General features: G+C 28.5%; 1 protein-coding gene across 1 annotated transcript; it reads right to left on the bottom strand.

The window, feature by feature from the left end:
- LOC117182244 (DNA-directed RNA polymerase II subunit RPB1) lies at window positions 1-27904 on the bottom strand. Its single transcript, XM_033375349.1, has 7 exons — window positions 27765-27904; window positions 20723-20992; window positions 13523-14942; window positions 6682-9178; window positions 1755-1873; window positions 1439-1633; window positions 1-1327 (listed from the first exon to the last, which is right to left on the bottom strand). The coding sequence occupies exons 1-7, from the start codon at window positions 27840-27842 to the stop codon at window positions 183-185; spliced, it is 5724 nt and encodes a 1907-aa protein (XP_033231240.1). The 5' UTR covers window positions 27843-27904; the 3' UTR covers window positions 1-182.
- Window positions 27905-27950: the final 46 nt, after the last annotated feature.

Below are 27950 nucleotides of genomic sequence, written 5' to 3'. Positions count from 1 at the left end.
TACATTTTCCAAACTTGTTTATTTGCGAAACGAAGCTCTTTCTCAATTAATAGAATAATAACTTACATAGTCTTACAATTAATCCTTAGAAAAACCGATTCTCTTAAAACGTGGAAATATTTTACAACACTGGCGCGAGAGGCGGCAGGTGCTTAAAGTTGCTGCAGCTAAAAATCTCCTCTCTAAGTGTCGTCTGTCTCGTAAGCAGGTGAGGCTGGCGAATAAGTAGGACTCGTAGGTGAGTAGCCCGGAACAGGAGGAGAATAAGTAGGACTAGTCGGCGAATAGCTTGGACTTGTGGGTGTGTACGTTGGACTTGTGGGCGAGTACTTGGTACTGGAAGGCGAGTACTGTGGACTCGAGGGCGAGTAGGTAGGACTCGTCGGCGAGTAATTTGGACTGCTTGGCGAGTATCTCGTGCTGCCTCCAGTTGTGTGCTGTGGGGAACTTGGCGAGTATGAAGGACTCGTGGGAGAATACGTTGGACTTGTGGGCGAGTAAGTAGGACTCGCCGGTGTGTATCGCGGTGAAGTTCCGGCGAAAGAGGGCGACGTCGGAGAGTAGGAAGGACTCGTCGGTGAGTATTTTGGACTGCTCGGTGAGTAGCTGGGACTCGCTGGCGAGTACTGAGGAGAACTTGGTGAATATGAGGGACTTGTGGGCGAGTACGATGGAGAGGCGGGAGTGTAATTTGGAGAACTTGGCGAATAACTAGGACTGGTTGGAGAATAACTAGGACTCGTTGGTGAATAACTGGGACTTGTGGGCGAATAGCTAGGACTCGTTGGCGAATAACTAGGACTGGTTGGCGAATAACTTGGACTTGTCGGAGAATAACTTGGACTTGTTGGCGAATAGCTTGGACTTGTGGGAGAATAACTGGGACTTGTTGGTGAATAACTTGGACTTGTGGGAGAATAACTAGGACTTGTTGGTGAATAACTAGGACTTGTTGGTGAATAACTTGGACTTGTGGGAGAATAACTTGGACTTGTTGGCGAGTAACTGGGACTTGTGGGCGAGTAACTCGGACTCGTTGGTGAATAATTGGGACTTGTGGGCGAGTAACTTGGACTCGTTGGTGAATAGTTGGGACTCGACGGTGTCATACTGGGAGAAGTTGGCAGATAGGCTGGCGAGGTTGGTGAGTAACTTGGAGAGGCACCGCCAGCTGGTGACATCGGATAGGGACTCATACTTGGTCCGGGACTGCCAGGACTACCTGGTTGTGGTGAGTAGGCCGAATAGGCAGGCGACAATCCTGAGGCGTCTGAAGCTCCGGATGGAGAGAAGCAGCCCGCTCCTGGCGTCATTCCACTTTCTAGAGCTGTAAAGAAACAAAGGAAGGTCATTTTTTTTCTCGAGCTTTCACTTCAGCAGGTACTGAAGAAAGAAAAAAAAAATAATAAATAAATAAAGAGAGAAAAGTATATCTTACCAGGAGACATGCTGGATGCACCGTACGCTGGCGTTGCTCCAATCTGGTTCCAGGGTGTCATTCGCGGACTCATGCTTGATGTCGCTGCAGTGCCACAGAACATTCCTGTTCCGCCCATCATACTTGCTCCAACCGCCATTGGAATTTCCATACCTTGCTTACACTTTTCAGCATCGAGTAAGAGATCAAAGCATCCTATAAAAAAACCATAAGAAAATATTGAATTATCATCGAGAATTAGGGGCTTAGAAAAAGTGTTTAGATGATTAATATAGACGATTACAGCAAATTAGCCAATAAAATGAAAAAAACTAACCTGTGCCAATACGAGGTAGCTGTCCCATAATGATGTTTTCAGATACACCTCTCATGGGATCATTTTCAGCGTGAGACGCCGCATCTAACAAAACATCCACAGTTTCTTCGAATGAACATCTATAATGAGGATTAAAAATCATTAAAGAATAGCTTTAGATTTCTAGTCTAATCCTGAAAACAGGGAAAATAGGGTGATTTTTCGAGAAAAAAGGGGAAAAATAGGAGGACTTTCAAACAAAAACGATACATTTTAAACCAAAAATGGAATAGTTAAATGTAAATTAAAAACCTTATTTTAAACAAAAAATAATACGAATTTTCAACAAAATAGTGATATCTTCAATCAATATGATGAATTTCAACAAAGTAGTTCAAGTTTGAACCAAGTTTTTTTTTTAATTTGAAGAAAACAAACTTTCGAAAAAAATTGCAAGATTATAAGACAATTTAAAAGATACTTAGAAATTCTTCTCTTGGTAGAAATTTTACATCTTTGGTAATAAATTAAACTGTTTGGTTGAAAATTAATTAAACTGGTTGAGGATTTTACTCTTTTCTTGAAAATTCGTCTTTTCTGGTGAACTGAATTTAATACGAAAAAAATTATTATTTTTTTCTACTGGAAGCTTAAATAAATGATTTTTTTCCAAAAATGCTGTTTTTGGTCGAAAACTTACGTATGTTGCTAAAAATTGGTTTTCTGATTTTAAATTTATGTTCTAGGTTGAAAATTCATCTCTTTGGTAGAAAATTCTATTACTTTGTTGCAAACTTTTTTTTTAAATTCATATTTTCGTATTGAAAAACAATTATTTGGTTCAAAATTTAACTATTTTTTTAAAACATTTTCAACCAAAAAGTTAACCTTCAACCAAATATTTTAATTTTAAACTAAAAGAAAATTACTTTTCAACGAAATAGGTAAATTTTCAAGCCAAAAGACAAATTTTCTATAAAAAAAGTTCAATTGTTAATCCAAAAACATGATTTTTCAATAAAAAAATATATTTTAACCAAATAGTTTAAATTTCTACTAAAGGCGACAATTTTTTTAAAGAAGTGGAATAGTTCATATTTCCAGACAAAAAAGTGGAATTCTCTTTCAAAAACTTGAATATTCGACCTTAAAATATAAATTTTCAACCATGAATATTATTTTCCCACCAAAAAAGATTAATGCTCAACAGAATAATTGAATTTGCAACAGAATAGTTGAATTTTCAACTAATACCCATAACTTTTTAATTAAAAATGAAAAAAATAAATATTATTTTTCTACTAAAAAAGATGAAAGTTGAACAAAATAATTGAACTTAAAAAAATAGACGAATTTTCAACTAATAGCTTTTGAACTAAAAATTAAATTAAAAAAAAAAATTTTTTGAATAATGTAGTTCAACTTTCAACAAATTAATTGAATTCTCGACCAAAAAAAATGACTTTAACTAAACAGTTGAATTTTCAACGAAATAATTGAATGTTAAAAAAATGAACCAAACAGTTCAATCTTCAAATAAAAAATATATGACTAAAGATGGAATTGTTAATATTTTAACTATAAAATATTTTCACTTTAAATTATAGTAAAAAAATTAATTCTCGACAAAAGATTTGAATTTTCGACCACAAATGATTTTTGGATTTTTAAACAAAAAGTTAATTTTCAACCAAGTAGTTAAATTTGCCATCAAACTAATAGAATTCTCAAACCAAATAGTAAATGAATTTTCAGAAAAATACTTGAATTTTCTACCAAATTTTTTAATTTTTCGACCAAAAAGTTAAATTTTAACCAAATATGTTATATTAATTTTGTACTAAAACAATAGAATTTTCCACTAAAAGAAAATGAATTTTCAACCAAAAAGGTGAGTTTTCAAGCCAAAAGTTTAATTTTCTACAAAATAGTTCAATTTTCTCTCCAAGAACAAAAATTTTGGAATAAAAAAGTTAATTTTCAACCAGATAGTTGAAATTCTCACTAAAATCGACATTTTATAAAATAAAAAATGAAATAGTTTATATTTTCAGACAAAAAAGGTGAATCATCTTTAAAGAAGTTGAATTTTAGACCCTAAAATATGAATGTTCCACCATGAATATTATTTTCCAACAAAAAAAAGATGAATGTTCAACAAAATAATTAAATTTTCAAACTAAAAATGATATTTTTTGAACCAAAAATGGACAAATTAAATTTAAAACAACAACAAAATACATTTTTAACAAAATGCTTAAAAACTGACAATAATATGAATGTTCAACAAATTATCTCAACTTTCAACCGATTGATGGAATTCTCGACCAAAAAATAAAACTTATTAAAAAAAACAGTTGAATTTTCAACCAAATAATTGAAATTTTCACTTATTAAGATAATTTTTAATAAAAATGGAATAGTTTATATACCCAGACATAGAGGGTGAATTCTCTTTAAAGAAATTGAATTTTCGACCCTAAAATATGAATTTTCATCATAATAGTTGACATTGCAACAAAATAATTAAATTTTCAACTAAAAACGATAACTTTTGAACTAAAAATGGACAAATTAAATTGTAACTAACATAAAAATGAATTTTTAACCATATGCTTCAATACTTCCAACAATAAAATGAATGTTTAACCAAATTAGCTCAATTTTCAATCGATCAATGGAATACTCGACCAAGAAATATAACTTATTAGAAAACAGTTAAATTTTCAACCAAATCATTGAAATTTCTACTAAAATCGACATTTTTTAAAATAAAAAATGAAATAGTTGATATTTCTAGACAAAGAAGGTGATTCTCTTTAAAGAAGTTGAATTGTCGACCATAAAATATGATTTTTCAACCATGAATATTATTTTCCAACCAAAAAAAGATGAATGTTCAACAAAATAATTGAATTTGCAAAGAATAGTTGAATGTTCAACTAAAAATGACATGTCTTGAATCCAAAATGTTTTAAAACTTTCAACAATAATATGAATGTTTAACAAATTAGCTCCACTTTCAACCGATTGATGGTATTCTCGAACAAAAAATATAACTTATTGAAAAAAGCAGTTAAATTTTCAACCAAGTAATAAAAATTTCCATTAAAATCGACATTTTTTGAATAAAAAATGAAAAAGTTTATATTTTCAGCCAAAGAAGGTGAATTCTCTTTAAAGAAGTTGAATTTTCGACCCTAAAATATGATTTTTCAACCATGAATATTATTTTCCAACCAAAAAAAGATGAATGTTCAACAAATCAATTGAAGTTTCAACTAAAAATCATATCTTTTAAACCAAAATGAATAAATTAAATTTTAACCAACAAAAAAATGAATTTTCAACAAAATGCTTAAAAACTTTCAACAATAAAATGAATATTTAACAAAATTAGCTCAACTTTCAATCTATTAATGGAATTCTCGATCAAGAAAAACTTATTAAAAAGCAGTTAATTTTTCAACTAAATAATTGAAATTTCCACTAAAATCCACATTTTTAAAAATAAAAAATGAAATATTTGATATTTCCAGCCAAAGAAGGTGAATTCTCTTTAAAGGAGTAGAATTTTCGTTCCTAAAATATGAATTTCCCACAGAACAGTTAAGATTGCAACAGAATAGTTTAATTTTCAACTATAAACGATAACTTTTGAACCAAAAATGGATAAATTAAACTTTAACCAACAAAAAAATGATTTTTTAACAAAATGCTTACAAACTTTTAACGATAAAATAGATGTTTAACAAAATTAGCTCAACTTTCAACCTGTTGATGGAATTCTCGAAGAAAAAATATAACTTATTAAAAAAAGTAGATAAATTGTAAACCAAGTAACTAAAATTTCCACTAAAATCAACATTTTTTAAAATAAAAAATGAAAAAGTTTATATATTTCCAGCCAAAGAAGATGAAATCTCTTTCAAAAAGTTGAATTTTCCCTAAATTATGAATTTTTCAACTATGAATATTATTTTTCAACCAAAAAAAGATGAATGTTTAACAAAATAATTAAATTTGTAACAAAATAGTTGCATTTTCAAATAAAAATGATATCTTTTGATCCAAAAATGGACAAATTAAATTTTAACCAACAAAAAAATGAATTTTTAACAAAATGCTTAAAAACTTTTAACAATAAAATGAATGTTTAACACACTAGCTCAACTTTCAACCGATTAACGGAATTCTCGACCAAAAACTATAACTTATTAAAAGCAACAGTTGAATTTTCAACCAAAAAATTGAAATTTCCACTAAATAAGGTAATTTCTTATAAAAATGGAATGGTTTATATTTCCAGAGAAAGAAGGTGAATTCTCTTACAAAAAGTTGAATTTTCGACCATAAAATATGAGTTTTTAACAGAATAATTGAATTTTGAACTAAAAACGATAACTTTTGAAGCAAAAATGGACAAATTAAATTTTAACCAACAAAAAAATACATTTTTAACAAAAGACTTAAAAACTTTCTGAAAATTTGTCTTTTTGATTCAAGAGTTCGTGCTTATAGTAGAAATATTGCATCTTTCTTGAATGAATGTTTAACTAAGCAGCTCAACTTTCAACCCATTAATGGAATTCTCGACAAAAAAATATAATATTATTAAAAAAAGCAATTAAATTTTCAATTAAATAAATACATTTTTAACCAAAGAGAATTTTTAAAGAAAAGAGAGGTGAATTCTCAACTAAGAACATAATAAAAGAGTTTTCCATTAAAAAATAATGAACTATCAATACAAAATAGATAGATTTTTTAACAGGTTCTACTACTTCAGTTCGCATTCAAGCAAAAATGTCGAAAAAGGGGAAAGTTCACCAAAAACCATAAAAAAAAAGGAGAAATTCTTTTTAAAAAAAAAGGAGGAAAAAAAGAATAATAAAACTATTGTAAAATCTGCACTAGCCCCATATTTCAAATATCGCAAAATAATTACCTCATGAGTGCACCAGTGTCCTGCCTATTAATTCCGTGACGAGTGATGGCCATAAGATGACCCTTGGCCGTCATAACGTCACAAAGTAACGCAAGATGTCGATAGTTTACGTAAAGTCCGTAGAACTGAAGCACAGAATTCATTTCCTTCTCCACCGACTTTCTCACAGCCTCGATACCCAACACTTGGAATATCTCGCAAATGTCGTTACTGAAAGTCCTCACAGGATCGACATCCCTCTCACTCAGTACCTTCATCAAACTCGTTCCGTCAGTTTCCAGCAACCATTCCGCAATCGCCTTAAACTCCCCAGTTTCGGTTATAATAATACGTTTCTTCGAATCCGTCTGTGGCAAGTGCATATACACTTTGCCAATTGCCTCAATACCCTGGAGGGTCATGTCACTCAGCATATTCGCCTCAATACATCTCAAGAACATATCATCCTCCATTTTGTCCACAGACTCCTCTTCCGTGTCCTGGAATTTGCTGTCATCGCTATTCATAATTCTGATTCGAAGCACCAACTTCTCAGCATTGTCGTCATTGAATATACAATTCAAATCATCACCAAAGCCAGCATTGATCTTCTCTGCAATCTGCTCCATGCTCAACTTCTTGTCAGTCATTCGCTTTCTGTCCAATTCAATACGCAGCAGCCAGGGTGAGATTCTGGTTGGATCAAAGTCGGGCATTTCGTAGTAGACGTTGACAAACTCCTGATCTTCCGAAATCACTGTGTTCTGTGGATCGGGATCATAATAAATCGCCGTATTTGCAGTGACTTTCCTTAAAGTCGTGTGCTCCAAACGACACAAAACATTCTTGGCTTTTTCGGCATCGCGCGCGGCAGCTCCTGTCAAGAAGACTGTTAGAGAGGGAGCTTTTGGCTTCTTACTGATATTGATGATTTCCTTCAATCTGGGCACACCCAGGGTTACGTTTTTCGACGACACACCAGCAAAATGGAAAGTGTTCAGTGTCATCTGAGTAGCTGGTTCTCCAAGAGACTGAGCAGCCAAAGCGCCCACCATTTCTCCCGGCGCGACTTGCGCCTGCTGGAATCTAGTCTCGATTTCTCCAATCAACCATTCAAAGGCTTCGCCCGACAACCTGAATTCTTCCGAGACACACTTTGTGCACAATGTAGATCTTATCAGACACTGGAAGAGTAGAGTTGCGTTCGCATTGGCCTGTACGCTCAATCTATCATCACCGGCGACAATGACACACTTCTCGAGAAGATCCTTCACGCCCTGAATAACTCGAATCGGACTTAAATCCGTCGGCGATCTCTTGTTAATGTGGAAGATCTTCTGCACATTCCAGATCATTCTCTGCAAGTTGCAGGGAAGTACGACCTTGGACTCTCCACTTGGGAAAATCTCCCGGAGAACAGCACGATCGCGATTCAGCTGTTCCCACTCTTTCTCCAATTCGGAGATTACTTCTCCCGATCCCATCATCTCTCGCACGATTTCCTCATTAAAAATACGACGCAGATATCTCTCGTTTGTCGGGTCAAATTTGAACTTCTTCTCGAAGGCCTTGTTGCTCAATTTAATTGTGGGCAAACTCTGAAACTCGACAGCTTCTCCGCACAAACCGTCCTCGCCGTAACGCAACTGGATCAGCTGACCCACTGAATTTCTCACTGTTCCGTCATAGTGAACCATTACCGACTCCATAGCCTTGATCAAACGACGCTGGATGTATCCAGTTTCGGCGGTTTTTACAGCCGTATCAATGAGACCCTCACGACCTCCCATAGCGTGAAAATAGAATTCGGAGGGTGTGAGACCGGCAAGATAGGAATTCTCGACGAATCCTCTCGACTCGGGACCGTAATCGTCCTTGATAAAATGGGGCAGAGTTCGTTTACGAAATCCGAACGGTATACGCTTACCCTCAACGTTCTGTTGTCCCACACAAGCAATAACCTGGGAGATGTTAATGTTGGATCCCTTGGATCCCGAGACCACCATAGCCTTTAAATTATTGTATTCAGTCAACGATTTCTTCGCGGAACCTCCAGTCTTGTCTCGAGCGTCGTTTAGAATTCTGTTTACTTGATTCTCGAAAGTCTGCCTGAGCGTATTACCGGGCGTTGGTTCAAGTTCCATGTTGTGCGCCTTTTGAATAACTTCTATGACATCCTCCTTGGCCTTCTTGATGGCTTTCTGAATTTCCAAGTATGTCTGAGGATCGGCAATTGTGTCTCCAATACCGATCGAGTGACCCTCCAGCAACAACCAGTTGTTGATCACCGTTTGGATGTTTCCGTAGAAACGACCGCACACCTCGTGGCCCAACTCCAACATACAGATGTGGAGAAGAGAACCGCCTGAGGAACCAAGTGTCTTCTTACAGAGGATTCCCATCACGAGTTCACCATGCTCGACCATTACTTTTGTGTCTCCGGGTGAAATCCACTTGTAAGGTCCGTCATCTTCATCGTCCGGATGGGTACTGTGAGTTCTGATCATGTTTACATTGCCTGAAAGCAAACAGATTTTTGTTTGATAAAAATCAACGAAAATAAGTTTATCTAAAAAAAAAGTGGTGTCAGGAAAGATCTCAAATATCTCGCAATCATTGTGGTTGAAAACCTAATTGGCTTTGCAGGATGGCCGTTTTAATCGAAGAAAAAAATTCAGGGTCATTTCCCGGTTCGCAAACATTTTTCACGGCCAATGAAATTTAAAAAATCAAACTATATTCTAAACATTTTTTCATATAAAGTAATAAACAAGAAATTAAAGCATTCAAAATTGAACACTTTAATTTCAAACTTGCAAAATTAAAGTTTAAAAGTTTACAATTCAAAAATTGTGTATTCGAATTCTCAAAAATTTACACGTGCCAAATAGAAGGTACTAACACTTTTCAATTAAACAACGTTAAATAAAATGCAAATAAACTGCCAACTTTAGAACTTTTATCTATTATAGAGTTGAAATATTCAGATTAAGTTCCAAAAATATAAATCTACGTTAACATTTTCAATAGTTTAAATTAAAGAATCAAGCGATAAACTTTCAAAATTATATTATTTTAAGTAATTTTAAATTAGACACATTAAAAATTGAAAAATAATTTTTTTAACTTAACAGTTCTTAAATTATTTTTATTTTAAATAGTCTAGGCATACTTTGAAAGCTTTAAAATTTTATTTCAAAATCTTGAGAAATCTAGAAGTGGTTTTAAATTTTTCCAAATACAAAAGAAGTTTTGAATTTTTTTTCGTAACTTTTAAATATATTTTAAAGTGAATTGAATTTTTTCTATAACTTTTAGAAAATCCTGAAAATTAACAAAAAAATTATTTGAATTAATAAATAATAATAGAACACTTACTATTTGTAAAAATATTAGAGTAATTTTAAGAAATTTTAAGAGAACTTGAAATAATTTCAAATACTTAAAGCCGAATTTAAATTTTCTATAAAATAAAAAATTTTCTTAAGATTCTTAGGAAAATTGAAAATGATGTTTCACTTTGAAATATCATTGTGACAGAAAGTTTAAGATGATTTTAAAAATTATCAAAGAAGAATATGGAAGATTAAAAGAATTTTTTTTAATTTGCAGGATTTTCAAAAATTGTAGGAAATTTTCCATTAATTTCAAAATATCTTTAGAAGTTATGAAAAAAATGTTAACACACATCGTTTAAATTACTTGAAATAATTTCAAGTTTTTAATTAATTTTAATCTCTTCAAAACTTCTAAACATCTCTTAAAATTTCTGAATTTTTTTCTGCAAATAATAAGTGTTCAATTGTTATTTATGCGTCAAAATTTAACAATTTCACTGATAAATTAAACACTTTTTAAAAAGAATAATCAAACTTCAATAAACAGTGAAATATTGCTAAATGTATAATAGTTATTCTTTTTCTACATTAACAAATTTCAAATTAAATGGGATAAAAATTAAATAATTTAGACTCGCAATATTTTAAATTAAATAAAAACCTTTAATTATGACTATATTATTATGGACTTATTTTTAAGTTGAAAATAGTAAAACGCACGTTTACGTTTTTTAATGGCTAAAAAAATAATAGAAATAATATGTTAATAAATTTATTTATTAAATTTAATATAAAAAATAATATAATAATATAAAGGAAGACCTGAAACTCTGAATAAAAAATATATTATTGATAAATCATGAAAATTTTTATTTAAAAATAAAATTATTGGAATAAATGATATATTAATTTCAATTCTTATTAAGACTTTCGGATTGAAATTCAAATGCTTTTAATTTTTAATAGTTTAAATCTTCAAAACGGCAATTTAATTATTTTTAAAAACTGTTTAAAACGCACTTGGGCAGACTTTTCTTCTGAAAATTCGTGAAATTCCCGGTTATTCAACCCGTCAGCCACCCTGATTTTTATTTAAAAATCTTCTAATTTTTATTTTTTTGCCTTTAAAACTGCATTTTAAAATTCATAGTTTTTGGTTGAAAATTCAACTATTTAGCAGAAAATTAACCTCTTGTTTAGAAGTCTTACTTTATTGTTGGAAAGAGAACTGAAATCTTTCCTGCATGAAAATTCAAGTAAAAAAAAATGTGTCGTTTTTCATTTAAAAATTCCTTTATTTTAGCATAAATTTCATCTTTCTTGGATAAAAATACAACTACTTGGTAGAGAATTCAACAATTTTGTTAAAGTCATCCTTTTTTATTGAAAAAATTCGTCTTTTCGATTGAAAATTCAACTATTTTTTTATACATTTTTTTTAAATATATAATTCACCTGTTTTAAGAGAAATTTAATCTTTTTTGGATAAAAATGCAACTATTTGGTTGAAAATTTTACAATATTGTTTAACTCATACTTTTTTTTATTAAAAATGGAAATATTTAGCAGAAAATGTACTTATTGTTTAGAATTCTTATTTTCGAACGTTTAGAAACTTTTTTTTTTATTAGAAAAAAATTCATATTTTGATATTGAAAAATTAAGTGGAATTTTGTCTGGATGAAAATACAACTTTTTTTTGCATTTTTAAAAAATAAAAATTCACCTGTATTAAGAGAAATTTCATCCTCTTTTGATAAAAATGCAGTTATTTGGTGGAAAATTCAACAATTTGGTTGAAAAGTCATTCTTTTTGGGTAAAAATTCGTTTTTTTGGGTTGAAAATTAAATTTTTTTTCGTAGAAACTTATTTTTTTGTTAAAAAAAATTCATATTTTGATCTTGAAAAGTAAAGTGGAATTTTATTGTGGATGGAAATTGAACTATTTTCGTTTTAATATACAATTTAGCTGTTTTAAGTGACTTTTCATCTTATTTGGATAAAAATGCAACTATTTACTTGAAAATTTACTTATTGTTTAGAATTCATATTTGAGAAAGTTTAGAAACTTATTTTTTGTAAAAAAACTGCATATTTAGACCTTGAATAGTCAAGTGAAATTTTATTTTTGAATGAAAATTCATTTTTTTTTTTGTAAATTCATATATTTTTTTTTAAATACAAATTCACTTGAATTTAGAGAAACTTAATCTTTTTTTTGGATAAAAATGCAACTATTTGTCAGAAAATTCAACAATTTTGTTAAAAAGTTATTGTTTAAAGTAAAAATACGTCTGTTTGAATTGAAAATTTAATTTTTTTGAAAGAAACTTATTTCTCATTTGAAAATTTCACATTTTGATCGTGAAACCTCAACTGAAATCTATTTTAACAGAAAAATCAACTACCTATTTGAAAATTCATCTCTTTTAGTAGAAATTCCATTTTTTAAAATGAAAATTCGACGTTTTGGTCAAAAATCATTCTTCTTTGCTTGAGTGTTAAGCTATTTTGTTTGAAAGATTTGGTTGAATCACTTTGTTAAGAAATCATTTTTTCTAATATTTATATTTTTAATTTAGAAAATTCAACTCTTTGATTGAACGTAAAACTACTTCGTGAAAAATTAATCTTTTTCAATTGAAAATTCAAGTACTTGGGCAAAAATTAAACTAAATTGTTTTTTAAATTTTTCATTATTTTATTGAAGACATGTATCTGGCCGAAAATTTACCTGTTTATTGGAAAAGCCTTTTTTGGCTTAAAATTCATTTTTTAAACTGAAAATGTAACTGTTCCATTTTTTAAAGATAGATCTTTTTTAGTTGGGTAAAAATGCATCAGTTTCGTGGAAAATTCATTTTTTACTGAAAAGTAATATTTTTTTGTTTAAAAATTTAGTGTTTGTAGAGAAAACTCGTATTTTCTCTTGAAGATTCAACAATTTAGATCAACTTTTATTTATTTTTTGAGTGAAAAATATTTACTTGTTGAAAGTACGCCTTTTTGCTTTTCAAATTCTTTTTTTTTAAAATAAATTTCACCTTTTTTTATTGAAATATAAAGTATGACACTTTTTTGTTGGGAATTTATCTTTTCAGAATAAAAATTCACCTATTATGTTAAAAATTAAATTATATATTTTTTAAAAAATAAATTAATAAATTCAAACATTTTATGTTAAAAGTATTACAAGATTAAAATGTTGATTAATAGTTTAAGATGTTAATTTTGTTTGTCTACTTGGCCATAATCAATATTATTATAATATTGATAAATTTTTCACAATCTTAAAAATTAATCAATATTATAATAATATTGATTATGACCAAGTAGACAAACAAAATTAACATCTTAAACTATTAATGCATTACCCTGGTCAAAAAACTGGTCAATAATAAAATTAAAATGTTGATATTTGAATGTTAATGATCAAGAAAAATGAAAAATTCTTCATTATCAAAAATCAGAAAAGGAAGTTCTCCAAAAAAAAAAGAATTTTCAAGCTAAAAAAAATTCTTACCTGGAATGATTAGAGAAAATATTTGTTTCCCGGTCCACAGTGGTTTCGGTTTCAAGATACAAGGCGGTGGCATTTTTCCGTCCCAACTCGGCAAGAACATCAGAATATTCATGATCTGTTCCTTCTCGATGAAAACGTCCCTCTTCGTCATCTTCCTCACCGCCATAAGCGTATCCTGCACAATACCCATAACCGGACAGTTCGCCTGCGGTGTAATAATCTGCCGCGGTGTCACATGAATATTTTCCACCTCCGCTCGCGTCTCCATCGATTGTGGCACATGCAAATTCATCTCGTCCCCGTCAAAATCCGCATTGTACGGCGAGGTGCAACTCAAATTCATTCGGAATGTACTCCAGGGTAAAACCTTCACCCGGTGACCCATCATACTCATCTTGTGAAGAGTCGGCTGCCGATTGAAAATCACCAAATCACCGTCGCGAATATGCCTCTCCACCTTGTAGCCACACTGGAGATGAAGATCCGAGGATTTCGGATGAAATCTCAAATCAATTCGCTCGCCACTGTCTCTCACGATATACTTCGCACCTGGATATTGTGCATTGCCTCGTCTCACCAGTTCCTGCATCTTGTCAATGTTGAAAGGCGTCACAATTTCGGGGAATGTTAGATTTTGCGCGATACTTCTTGGCACACCGACCTGATCGATTCGCAAATTTGGATCCGGAGTGATTACAGTACGGGCGGAAAAGTCAACTCGCTTTCCCATCAGATTACCACGGATTCTCCCTTCCTTTCCCTTCAGTCTTGCCTTGATGGCTTTCAAGGGCTTTCCCGATTTCTGCATCGCCCGCGGCATTCCCGGCATGTCGTTGTCCACGAGAGTCGCGACATGAAACTGAAGCATTTTTATGTTCTCTGATATGACGTGAGCAGCTCCACCGGCTTGTTCATTACGAAGCAACTCGTTATTCGATTTGATGATGTCCGCCAGTTTGTGGGTCAAATCGTCCTGATTTTTTGCTGATCCGTACATGATGACGGCTGGTCTGACGGACAATGGCGGCACGGGGAGAACTGTGACGATCATCCAGTCGGGACGGGCGAATTTCGGATCCATGCCGAGAATGAAGCATTCCTCGTCGGTGATATGTTTGAGAATTTCGAAGGCTCGTTCCGCGGTCAGAGGAATCTTCTTCTCCTGAGAATCTTCATTCACGTGCTTCCATTCTGCGGTCACATCGAGACCAGATCTTCGCAAATTTGGTTGATAGCGACCACAACCTCCATGCCCGGGTTTTTTGTCTGCCTGTTGAACTTCCTGGCCATCTTTGTTGATGTCCATCTCATCACCTCCTTCGCAAATTTTCTTGCTCTTGCACAGGTCGTAAACGAATGTGAGACGCTTCCGCGGTTGACCTTTTGTCTTCATCACGATTTCTTTGATTTTTGGATTGTGCTGCACATTATAAATGAGATATAGTATGAGAGGAAATAGGCAGGGGAATTATTTTCATCTAAGAGTAGTGTAAGGAGACGAATCACTTAAAAGAATGTAATTTTTTAAAGTTCTGTTCCTCTTTATCTAGCAGAAAGTGTAGGAAAGGGAGCATCCATAAATTACGTAACGCTTTTTAAGGGTGTGTGGGTCAGAGCGCCGATGTTATGCTAGCGTTACTCCGGATAGTGTGATCTGTTCGCAAAACGTTAAGTAAAGTTAAAAAAATTACATTTTTGCCTTGATTCTCCCAGAAATTAAATTTCTTTCCGATCTACGTGCTTTACTCTCTGTCTGTGACTCATGACTCCACAATTTTATCACTATACCCAAACCCATTCACACTGGCTCGAGAAGCGTATTGTTTAGCTTAAGACAATTCTTTCAAAACAAAATGTGTCAAGTCCCGACTGAATTGTATTTTGAGCTTCAGGGCCTCTTTCGGATGGTAACAAAACGAGACCAGGAATTACTAGTCCAAAAAGACAAAGAAGCAGAGAATGTTGAATGGGTTGACGTGGATAACTTTGAAAATTCGGATATGCCTAATAACGATCCTCAAGTATCTACAATCCCCCATATTGATAATTTAGAGGCATGGATGGAAAATGCACTTGAAGAAGAAGAAAGTTCTGTCAATATTACAGTTTAGAAATTGTTGTAGGCTTCGAACATTCTGTATAAATAACAAAATAAAAATATTTTATGAAATAATTTTAGCACGAGGAATATAGTTTTTTCTTTATTCTAACAAATTAATGAAGCAATAAAAGTTTGTTATAGATACAAAAAAAGTTTGGAAACGTTACGTTATGTTGTGGGTAGGGTGGGGTAGTAGTCACGTGTTACGCACCTGTTACAGAAGACTGGGTGGGACATGAAATTTAAAAATTTAGCGTTACATAATTTATGGATGCTCCCAAATAGGAACCGACTGACAACAGGGTGTCTACTTAAATCTCGGATTTCTAAGGATTCAAATAATATCTTTCAATTCAAAAATCTTTCACAAATTACATTAAAAGATACTGCTAAATATATTAGCACCAGCGATTAATTACATAATAATAACATAATTAATCATGTTTTGAATTTGTCTCTGAATAATTTAAATTTTTATTTTCTCATACATAAAATACAGGGCATATTCAGGTAAAATTAATATGGGTGGTATATTAAATTCAATTTAAACCGAATCAATATCCTAACTTTTGAAGTAAAACTATTACATTTTCAACCAAATATATTAATTTTCCACTAAAAAATATAAATTTGGAAACAAAACAGTTCAAGTTTAAACTAAAAAAAAATTAGTTTTCAAACAAAAATAGAACAGTAAAAATTTCAATTCAATTAATTTTCCACACAAAATATCTTTAAACAAAAATGTTTAAGTTTCAATTTAAAAAATTAATTTTGAACGAAACTGATGAATTTGCAACTAAAATTATCAATCTTCAATTAGAATGGATGAATTTTAAACCAAAAATATTATTTTCAGACTAAAAAATTAATTCTTCACGAAACTGATAAATTTTCAACCAAAAAAATGATGAATCTTTAACTAGAATAGTTAAATTTTAAACAAAAAATTTGAAATTACAACTAAAATTATGCATCTTTATCTGGAATAAATAAATTTTCGACAGAAAAGATTAATGTTCAACCAAGATGTTTTTATATTAAGTTTAAAAAATTAATTTTTAACGAAACTAAGGAATTTTCATCTAAATTGCTGAATTTTATACTGGAATAGATGAATTTGAAACCAAAAAGACGAATTTTCAACAAATATGATGAATCTCTAAATCATACAGTAAAATTTTGATATAAAAAATAAAATTTCCACCAAAAATATTTAATTTTCAGTTGAAAAAAATTAATTTTAAACGAAACTAATGAATTTTCAACTAAAATGATGAATCTTCAACTAGAATAGTTGAATTTTAAATAAAAGACGAATTTTTAACTAAAATGATAAATATCTAAATGGAATAGTTGAATTTTCAACCGAAAAGATTAATTTTCTACCCAAAAGACGATTTTCAAACAAAATACATGAATTTTCTAAAAAATAGTTGAATTTTTAACTAAGGAAGAGAAACTTTCGACCATATAGTTTTATTTTACAAAGATAAATATCAATTTACAACTAAAAATGGAATAGTTCAGTCTTCAGTTGAAAAAGAAAGAATTTTAAACCAGCGGTGCATTTTTCGTTATCATTATAAATCTTTAACTGGAATACAAAAACCAACAAAAATGAAATTCTAATTTTAAAAAACTCAACTGTTAATCAAGTAGTTTCATTTTCAATTAAAAAAAAACGAATCTTCAACTGGAATAGTTGAATTTTGAACCAAAAAGATGTATCTTAAACCAACAAGATTATTTTCTACAAAAAAAAAACAAATTTTCAACAAAATACATAAATTTTCAACTAAAAAAAGATAAATTTTCAGTTAAAAATAATCACGTTGAAAAAACTAAATATTTTCGAACAAAGTGATGAATTTTCAGCTAAAGTAATCAATCTTCATCTGGAATAGTGGAATTTTAATAAAAAAAAGATGAGTTTTCAACTAAAATGGTGAATATTTTAACTGCATTACTTAAATTTTAAGACAAAAAGATGCATTTTCAATGGAAATTAAGAATCTTTAACTGTAATAGTTTAATTTTCAACCAAATAGTTGATTTTTGAACTAAAAAATATCAATTTTCAACCATGACTATTCAATTGGAATACTTAAATTTTAAGACAAAAAGATTTATTTTTAACAAGAAGTTTAATTTTTTACCAACAATTATTTTTCAACGAAATAGTTGAAATTTGAACAAAAACAAGACAAATTTTCAGCAAAATAGTAGAGTTTTGAACTAAAAAAGACCAATTTTCAACAAAACATGTTTAATTTTCAGTTTAAAAAATCAATTCTGAATGAAACTGATCAATTTTCGACTAAAATGAACTGGAATAGTTAAAATTATGAACCAAAAAATCAATTTTGAACTAAAATGAGGAATCTCCAACTGGAATAGTTGGATTTTCAACCGAGAAGATTAATTTTCTACCCAAAAGACGATTTTTCAACAAAAAAAATAATGAATTTTCAAACAAATAATTCAATTTTCAACTAAAAAAGGGAAATGTTTAAACACGTACTTAAATTTTTTGTTAAAAAATTCTATTTTAACAAAAGCGAGGCATTTTTAACTAACAATATGAAATTTCAACTGGAATACCAAACCAAAAAGTTGAATTTCTAACAAAAAAGTTTAATTGTCAAGCAAGTAGTTTCATTTTTAATTAAAAATATGAATTTCCTAATAAAATAACGAATCTTTATTTCAAATAGTTGAATTTTCAACCAAACAGATGAAGTTTCGACCAAAAAGATAAAAAGGCAATTAAAAATTGAGTAGTTAAGTTTTAAGTTCCAAAAATAAATGTGAACCAAAGAAATGAATTGTCAACTAAAATGATGGAATATTCAATTTGAAAAGTTAAATTTACAGTTAAACACATTAATTAAGGTCGTGAAGAGAGAAAGCTAATGCGCGGAAGCTTAATTTTGCAGTTTAATAACAATTCAAATTTTTCAGACATAGAAATAATATTTCTTATCAAGAAAAAGCAAATAAAAAACTATCGATTGGTCTAAAAAAAACTAAAAAATCGATTTTTCCGTGTAGGACCCGATGTTTGCAGGTCGAAAATGAAGAATCGCTATTTGATTTTATGGTGCAATTAGAAAACAAATTCAAGCACTCTTTTGAAAAAAATTCCCTGATTAAAAAAAAAATCCAACTTTGTCAGGTAGAGTAGACATCCTGATTAAAAATATTTTATGGCTCTAGGGCAGGATGGCCATTTTTTTTTTTAAATTTTCATCTCCCAGCTTTCTGCCGGCGCATATTCGTTATCTCTCCCGGTTTATAAAAAAAATTAACTTTCTTTGCCAAACTCACGGGTTTTTCAAAAATATTATAAATTGTGGAAGTCTATAAATGCCAGCAAACCTTTTTGCAAGAAATTAATTGATTTTTAAATCATATGTCTGAATTTCTATTTACCAACACGAAAATATGCAAATTCAAAAATCCATTATTAAACCTCTTTTTTCATATAAGGTTTTAAATATTTTTAAAATAATAATCAATAATGAACAATTTCGAATTGCAAGCTGTTGAAATTTTGACAAATATACCAACGATTTTGGACAATTTGATAAGAGAAAGGAGTTGAATTGTATCATTTCTAAGTCGAAGCGCTAAAAATTAAACAACTGTAATTTGATTTGGAGAATCACGAAATTAGAATGATCTTAGATTAAAAAATTTTAAATATGACAATGTCAAAACATTATAAATTGTATATTTAAGATTCAAATTTTTGAAATTGGATAATTTAAAATTTATAGTATTTAAAACTGTATTCTTTATAATTAAAAGCGTTCAAAATAAATAATTAAATATTGAAGGCTTTTAAATTTGAATAATTTCAATCCAAAGCGATTAAAATTTGAAAATTTAATATTGAAAACTAAATTGAATTTTTCAAAAACCAAGCTTCTGATATTCTAGATTTTTAAATTTTCATGGCATAATAAAATTACAAGTTAACATTAAAACTTGAAAATTTCAATTATTGGAAGTAAATTAAAATCGCTCAAAAATTAATAATTTTAAAGTTGCTAATAATACTTTCCAAAATTGAACCAATTCAATTTTAATTGCAAATTAAAACCCAAAAAAGGAAAAAATTGAGTGTTGTTAATAAAAATTCAGAAATCTAAAATTGTAACCACTTGCAATTACCGAAAGTGTCCTTTTACTGATTAATTTTCATCGTTTTTTATTTTAAACTTAATTTTTAATTTTTTTATTTCAAATCTTCGTTTAAAATTATCATTCATTCCAGCAATTTTCGAATATAAAATATTTTTAAACTTGAAATGACTTATTTGTTAAAATTTTCAACTAAGAATCGAAGAATTTTTAGATTTTAAATATAAAATTAAAAATTAAGATAAAGAATATAAAACAATATTGTTATGATTTAATTTTTAGAAAATGTACAGTTTCATGCTTTTCAATCAAAAATTGCTTTATATTTACATCCAAAATTATTAAATTCAAAACTGACTATCAAGGCCTTTATTATAAAATTTCGAAATATTTAAAAGCAAAATGGTTCTAAAGTTTTGAATATTTGAATTTGAAACAACGATATATTGAAATTAACAATTTCAAACATCCAAAAATGATTTTAAAAATATATGATTAATAAGTATCATATGTAGTATATCAAGCGACATTTAAAAGGACTGGATAGGTTTTTTTTTTACTAAAAGATGTAATTTTGGCAAATCAACCGTCATCGTTATTTTCACCATAACAAATTGCAGAATTTTAAATAATGCGATAAATATTGTAAACCTTTAAAGTTTAAATATTCTAAACACTTTAAAAATGATATAATTTCTAGTTAAGAAATTTCAAGAATTCCAAAATGCGCAAAATATGAAATACGGAAAATCTCCAGGTGTAATATTTCCCTCTCGGTTTTCTCCCGGGCTGGTGGCCGCCCCGCTCTAGAGAGGTAACTTTGTCTTTTCTAGCTTTCACGAGTTAGAAAAGACCAATTAATATATGAAATTGTCTCATTTACATTACCCAATGATTTAAAATTAGAATGAACCATTTAAGGTAGAAGATTTTCGTTTGAAAGTACTTACCGGACTGACTAACATCTTTGAGCAGTAGAAACATACGCATCTAAGAATTTTGATAGTCTTTGTGATAAAACCACAGTGGAATACTGGCTTGGCTAAATCTATGTGACCAAAGTGGCCAGGACACTCGGTCATGTTCCCGGCACAGGTTTGACATCGAGAATTTTTGTCGATGACACCCTGTCTCGGGTCCATGAGACCGCCCTGTTTCGGACGTCCCCCCTCCATAGTTTCCGGAAAGCGAATACCGCCATCGGTTACTGACATACGCCTCTGGAAAAGAAGTTTTTAGTTAATTTGTTTTCGAAAAAAGATTTATCGTGTTATTGGCAAATCTGTGTAACCTGTAAAATAGTTGTTGGTGGAATTTGGCTTTAGGTTTCAAAATAATTTAATTCAATTAGTAATGGAATCGAAACTTTCCTGAGATCAACAAAAATAATGAAAAGAAGTTTGATTTCAATCAGTATAAATCCAGTTATATAAGGCTAATTTTACTAATTACTAAATGTTGTTATTTAATTTTATATTATGATTTTTTTTTAAATTGGGCATGCGCGAAAAATTTACCTGATTTTTGCTAAAAATTGACATAAAATTGAGATTCTCAGAAGACCACGGTGGGGCTAAACCAAGATTGAATAAAATATGCTCTGAGTAAATGGGATTTTTTTTATTGTTTATGGTAATATAGTATCCCAAGACAATTTTAAGGTAAAGATGAAAATAATCGGAGAGCTGTTTTTTAAAGAGAAAAAACTTGACTTTTATCTGTATAGGATACAATTTTTTTTAAATTTTAATTGTAACGATACTAAAATGTTAAGATAAAAATATTGAGAGGCATCGTTTTTGAAAAAGGTATTACTGGCATATTTTGACACCATAATAACATTTTGTTTTTTGAATATAAATATCAACAACGAATAGATTTTTTACGGGCATTTAAAAAAATATATTACTTTTAATTTTTCTACCTAAAGTTTAATTTGGAGTTAGAATAAAATTGTACACTCACGCAATAAAATATTTTGCATTGCTCAAATGTTGGCATTCATTTGTAGTTAAAGACAAGTCAAGTAAAAGTAACATATTCATATTTATGGCAAAAGCAAACATTTCTTTTAATTCATGACGTTCATTCTAAACATACTTTAACACAAAAGAGCAAAAATTTTCAAAATAAATGACTTTTAAAATATAATTATGAATCTTCATCTGAAATATTCGAATTTTAAACCAAAAAGACCAATTTTGAACTAAAATGATTAATTAATTACAATACTTGAATTTTCAACAATAAGATGAATTTTTAAACAGTAATATTAATGTTATAACCAAAATATTAATTTTCTAACAAAAAAATACAAAGTTTCAACAAAAAACATGAAATTTCATTAAAGAAAACAAATATTCAAATAAATAATTGAATTTTGAACTTAAAAAAAAAGAATTTTCAACAGAAAATGAAATAGTTAAATTTTCAGTTAAAAACATTAATTTTCAACCGAACTGATCAATTTTCAAATAAATGATAAATCTTCAACTGAAATAGTGATGGTAATCCTTTAACTGGAATACTAATAGTAATACTAAAAAAGATAAATTGTCAGCCAAATCTGTAATAATTAAGTTTTAAGTTAAAAAAAAAAATCAATGTTCAACCAAAAAAAGACGTATTTTCTACCAAAAATTTAATAATTACATTTTTAGTCAAAAAATTAATGTTCAACCAAAGAGATGAATTTTTATATAAAATTATGGAAAATTCAATTCGTACAATAGTTACATTTTAAGTTAAAAACAAATAATTTTCAACTAAAACAGAAACAAATTTTCAACAAAAAAAAATAGTTGAATTTTCGGCAAAAAATTCCTTATGTTCATAAAAAAGTTCAATTATATAGCTTATTTTTCAATAAAAGAAATTAATTCTTATTTAAAATGATAAATGTTTTTAAAAAATATTAATTTTTAACAAGAGTATAATTTTCAACCAAGGAATTTTATTTCAGTTCAAAATTAAATTTTTAGTTCTAAAAACTGATTATAAACCAAACTGATGAACTTTCGACTAAAATTTTGAACCTTCAACTGGAATAGGTAAATTTTATACCTGCCAAAAAGATAAATTTTTAATCATAAAGATTAATTTTCATTAAAATTGTCCACAGAGTACGCAATTTTTTAAAGAAATAGTTTAATTTTAAAATAAAAAATATCAATTGTGAACCAAATAGTTGACCCTTTATCCAAAAAAGATAAATTTACAACGAAAAATAGAATAGTTGAATTTTCCGTTAAAAATCGTATTCTTAATAATAATAAAAAAACGGATTTTCACCAAAATAGTTAAATTTTCTATTGGAATAGTTAAAGTTATGGTTTAAAAACCTAATTTTCAACAAAGTAGTTATATTTTCAAAAAGAATGAATTTTTATTTAATATGAGTAAATTTCGAACAAAAAATTAATTTTTAACAAAAGAGTTTAACTTTTAACCTCATAAGTTTAATTTTCAACAATTTATAAAAATGTTCTATTATAATTAAGAACAATAGTACTTCATTTTTAAATTTGGAAGAGGGAACTTTTCAGTTGTGTCCCTGCTCCCAGTGAAATTATATTTTTTTACGGAAACTCCCTATCCAAAAATAAAAACGAGAACTATTTTCTAAAATTCCTTGTTCCAAGTCAGGAAAAATGAAGAGTAAGCAAAAAAACGTGATAAATCAATTTTTTGACAACATTGAGAAAATGGTTGTTTCTGTAGCTGGCGAAAAAAATTTCCCAAAGCAAAAATTGCAAAATGTTTTTCTTATGATGTAAAAAAGTAAAAATTCTTCAAACTAAAATGTGGAAAATTTAATTATTTCATTAGAAAGGAGTTAAATCATATTATATCCAATTCAAGGCGTTTAAAATTAAACAATTTTATTTTGAATTGAAGACTCGACATTCAATTCAATTAAAATCTTTGAAGTCTTTAAAATGCTTCAAATAATTCTTGACATATTTTAAACTTTAGTGAAATATTTCTTTAATCTTTGTTGATGAAATCTTTTGTGTTTTAATCATAGAAAAAAATTCCCGGTTTTTTCTCGACTCGCAAACATTTTTCACGGCCAATGAAATTTAAAAAATCAAACCAATTATTAAAAATTTTTCCATATAAAGTAATAAACAATAAACAACAAATTAAATCATTCAAAATAGAACACTTAAATTCCAAACTTGTAAAATTAAAGTTTAAAAGTTTTCAGTTCAAAAATTGTGTATTCAAATTCTCAGACATTTAAAAGTACCAAATGGAAGCTACTAACACTTTTTAATTAAAAAATGTTAAATAAAATGAAAATAAACTGTAAATTTTAAAACTTTTATCAATTATATAGTTCAAAGATTCAGATTATGTTCCAAAAATATAAATCCACGTTAAGATTTTCAGTAGCCTAAATTAAAGAATCAAGCAATGAACTTTAAAAATGTTCAAAATTATATTATTTTAAGTAATTTTAACTAGACAAATTAAAAATTAATTTTTTTACCTTAACAGTTCTTAAATTATGTTTATTTCAAATAGTCTCTAGGCATCCATTAAAGGCTTTAAAATTTAATTTCAAAATCTTGAGAATTCTAGAAGTGGTTTTAAATTTTTCCAAATTCAAAACAATTTTTGAATTTTTTTCGGAACTTTTAAATATATTTAAAAATGAATTGAATTTTATCTATATCTTTAAGAAAATCCTAAAAAATAAACCAAATTTGAAATTGAATTTATAAATAACAATAGAACATTTATTATTTGTAAAAATATTAGTAATTTTAAGAAGTATTTAGAAGTTTTAAAAAGATTCGAATTAAATTTAGAACTTGAAATAATTTCAAATACTTAAAGTTGAATTTAAAGTAAAATGTAGATTTTTGCAGATTTCAAACAAAAAATTTAGAATTTTTCAAAAGAATTTTGAGACTTCAAAAGAATTTTGAGACTTCAAAAGAATAAAAAATTGTCTTAAGATTCTTAGGAAAATTGAAAATGATTTTTCACCTTGAAAAATTATTTTAATAGAAAGTTTAAGAAGATTTTAAGAGATTAAAAAAATTATCAAAAAAGAATATGAAAGATTTTAAGGATTTTTTTTTAATTTGCAGGATTTTCAAACAATGTAGGAAAATTTCGATTAATTAAAAAATATATTTAGAAATTTTGAAAAAAATGTTAACACACTTCTTTTTAATTACTTGAAGACATTTAAAGTTTTTAATTAATTTTGAATCTCTTCAAAACTTCTAAATATCTCTTAAAAGTTCTCAAATTTTTTCCTACAAATAATAAGTGTTCAATTATTATTTCCACATAAAAATTCAACAATTTCGAGTACAAATTAAACATTTTTTTAAATAGAACAATTATAATTGTAACGCTAAAAGTTTAAAAGTTCTTCGGAAATCTAAAGATTCAAAGCTTTCTATGTAAAACAATTCAGTCTTAAATTATTTTCTTTTAAATATTTGGTTTCAATTTACTCGTCTTAAATGAACAGTGAAATATTGCTAAATATTAAATACTTATTCTTTTTCTACATTAAGAAATTTCAAATTAAATGGGATAAAAATGAAATAATTTAGACCCACAATATTTTAAATTTAATAAAAACCTTTAATTATGACTATATTATTATGGATTTATTTTCAAGTTGAAAATATTAAAACGCACGTTTATGTTTTTTAATGGCTAAAAAAAAATAATAGAAATAATATTTTAATAAATTTATTAATTAAATTTAATGTAAAAGATAATATAATAATATAAAGGAAGACCTGAAACTCTGAATCAAAAATATATTATTGATAAATCATGAAAATCTTTATTTAAAAATAATATTATCGGGATAACTGATATATTAATTTCAATTCTTATTAAGACTTTCGGATTAAAACAGTTACAATCTGGAAATCCTCACATTTTGAACAAATCTATAATTGTTTGCTAAAATCAATTATTGTTCGGATTTCTATACTTAGAGTACAGATCCATTTAAAAAATAATTTATTTATATTTACAGTTGATAAAATTAAACTGCTTCTTGTCAAAAAGTTTCAACTTCAAATCCTTTTAATTTTTAATTGTTTAAATCTTCAAAACTGCACTTTAATTATTTTAAAGACTGTTAAAATCGAACTTGGGCAGATTTTTCTTATGAAAATTCGTAAAATTCCCGGTCCGGTGGCCACCCTGTTTTTATTTAAAAAATCTGTTATTTTAAAAACTTCTAATTTTCTAAGCCTTTAAAACTGCATTTGAAAATTCTTTAAATTAAAATATATGCTTTTAAAAATCTAAAATGGAAAAATTTTAAAGTAATATATTTTCGAATGAAGCATTCTAAACTGAATGCTATAATAATTTTAAAATTCACAATTTGAAAAATTATTTAAAAAACGGTTGAAATCAAAGTTGAACAAAATTTTTATTCTAACCTTTTTTTAAAAATCCAGGTCAAAATCACTGGAAAATCAGAAAACTTTTGCAATTGTCTAACAAAAAAAAAAAAAAAAACGGTTTAAACTGTTTTGAAATCATTGAAATATTTTAAATCTTTGAAAATTTCTAAAAAATTTAGAAATTGTTTATAACCTTTGAAATTCTTGTAAACTTTAAAATTCTGTATGAAACTTTTAAGAAATCCTCTAAATCTGGTTTACCATATCCTTTTTAAAATCTTTAAAATCCTTGAAACAGTTGTGAAATTTTTCTTTAATCTTTTTTTTTTGTGTTTGTTTGAAATCATTGAAACGTTTTGAGATATGATCCCTTTTTGAAATTCTTAAAATATTTTGAAATGATTGAAATATTTAAAAATTTGGTACTATGTACTCTGCCCTCTTTAAAACCTTTGAAATTATAGTATTCTTTTAAAGTCTTGATGACATTTTTATTTGTGAAATCTATGGTATTGCATAATTTGAACTCATCAAAATATTAGAAACTTTTCAAATGTTCGAAATCTTTGTGAAATATCGCGTATACGACTATTTTGAATTACTGAAATCCTTTAAATCTTTTGAAATCTCTGTTTGTGAAATCTCTCATATTCCGTGAAATCATTGAATTATTTTAAATTCTTTAAATATTTTGAAAGTTTTAAAATCGATGAGATGTTTTTTTATAATAGACTGAAAACTTTAAATTACTATTTGCATTTCAATAAAATAACTTTTTTAAAAGCGAAAAATAATTCAAATTCAAGGTGCTCGAGAAATTTCCCATCAAAACTTCTTGCAAAATAATTGAAAAAAGTATAACTATTAAAAATACACTTTAAAAAAATAATTTTTTTCTTAAAAATATATTTTAAAGTTCTGAAATAAAAATCCTCAATTTCTTGCACGCTTCCTTTCAAATTGTTTTGAAAGTCAAATATAAGAATTGAAAATGTTAAATAAATGTTGATAAAATTATCTAAATGTTCTTTAAAAAAAAAATTACTACTTATATATTCTGGAATAAATCCTAACTTAATTAGTAATTTGAAAATATAAAACCAAGACAATTGTTCCGCAACTCCGAAAGTGAAGTCATAAAACTTTCACTTTAATCAAAAACAGAAAAAATAGTGCATTCAAATAAAGAAAACTCATTGAAAATCAATTTTAATTAAATTTAATGCAATTTTGACTTGAGAACTCAAAAAAGTAAATAAAATAAACAAAATTTACCCAATTACACACACTTTCATGACGTGGGACAATAACCGATATCTACACTAAAATCACGAAAGTACACGCGAAAAAAGGAAACACTCTTTATCCAGCTTCCGCTGAAAATAAACCCTTTTTCATTAAACGAAATGAATTGAATGACCCTGAAAAAATTTCTGACATAATTTTCCTCGAAGTCTCCAAGAGATTGATGTAAATATCTGGAAGACATTAGAATAATTGAGGCTTATGGTTACAGTCTCACGATGTCATGGAAAATGGAGTCGGTGCTGAAATTGCAAGAACAATTGTCTATCCAGTAATTAAATCGTTCACTTACTATTTCATCGGGTGAGATGATACCAAACTGTACCCGCTTCACCGTCCGAAGCGGGGCTTTTGAATCATTTGTGGTCATTTTCGATTATTACTAAAAAACTTTGACCGTCCACCCGCAGCCTTCTCGGCCTTCTGTCGTTCTGCGATGAAGGAGTAACGGAGCGTCGAAGAAACGTTGGGAGCAACG

The sequence above is a fragment of the Belonocnema kinseyi genome, chromosome 10 (genome assembly GCF_010883055.1).
Source record: "Belonocnema kinseyi isolate 2016_QV_RU_SX_M_011 chromosome 10, B_treatae_v1, whole genome shotgun sequence".
Lineage (NCBI taxonomy): Eukaryota > Metazoa > Arthropoda > Insecta > Hymenoptera > Cynipidae > Belonocnema > Belonocnema kinseyi.
The sequence above is the reverse complement of the archived record's forward strand: the minus strand, read 5'-3'. Positions and strand labels throughout refer to the sequence as shown.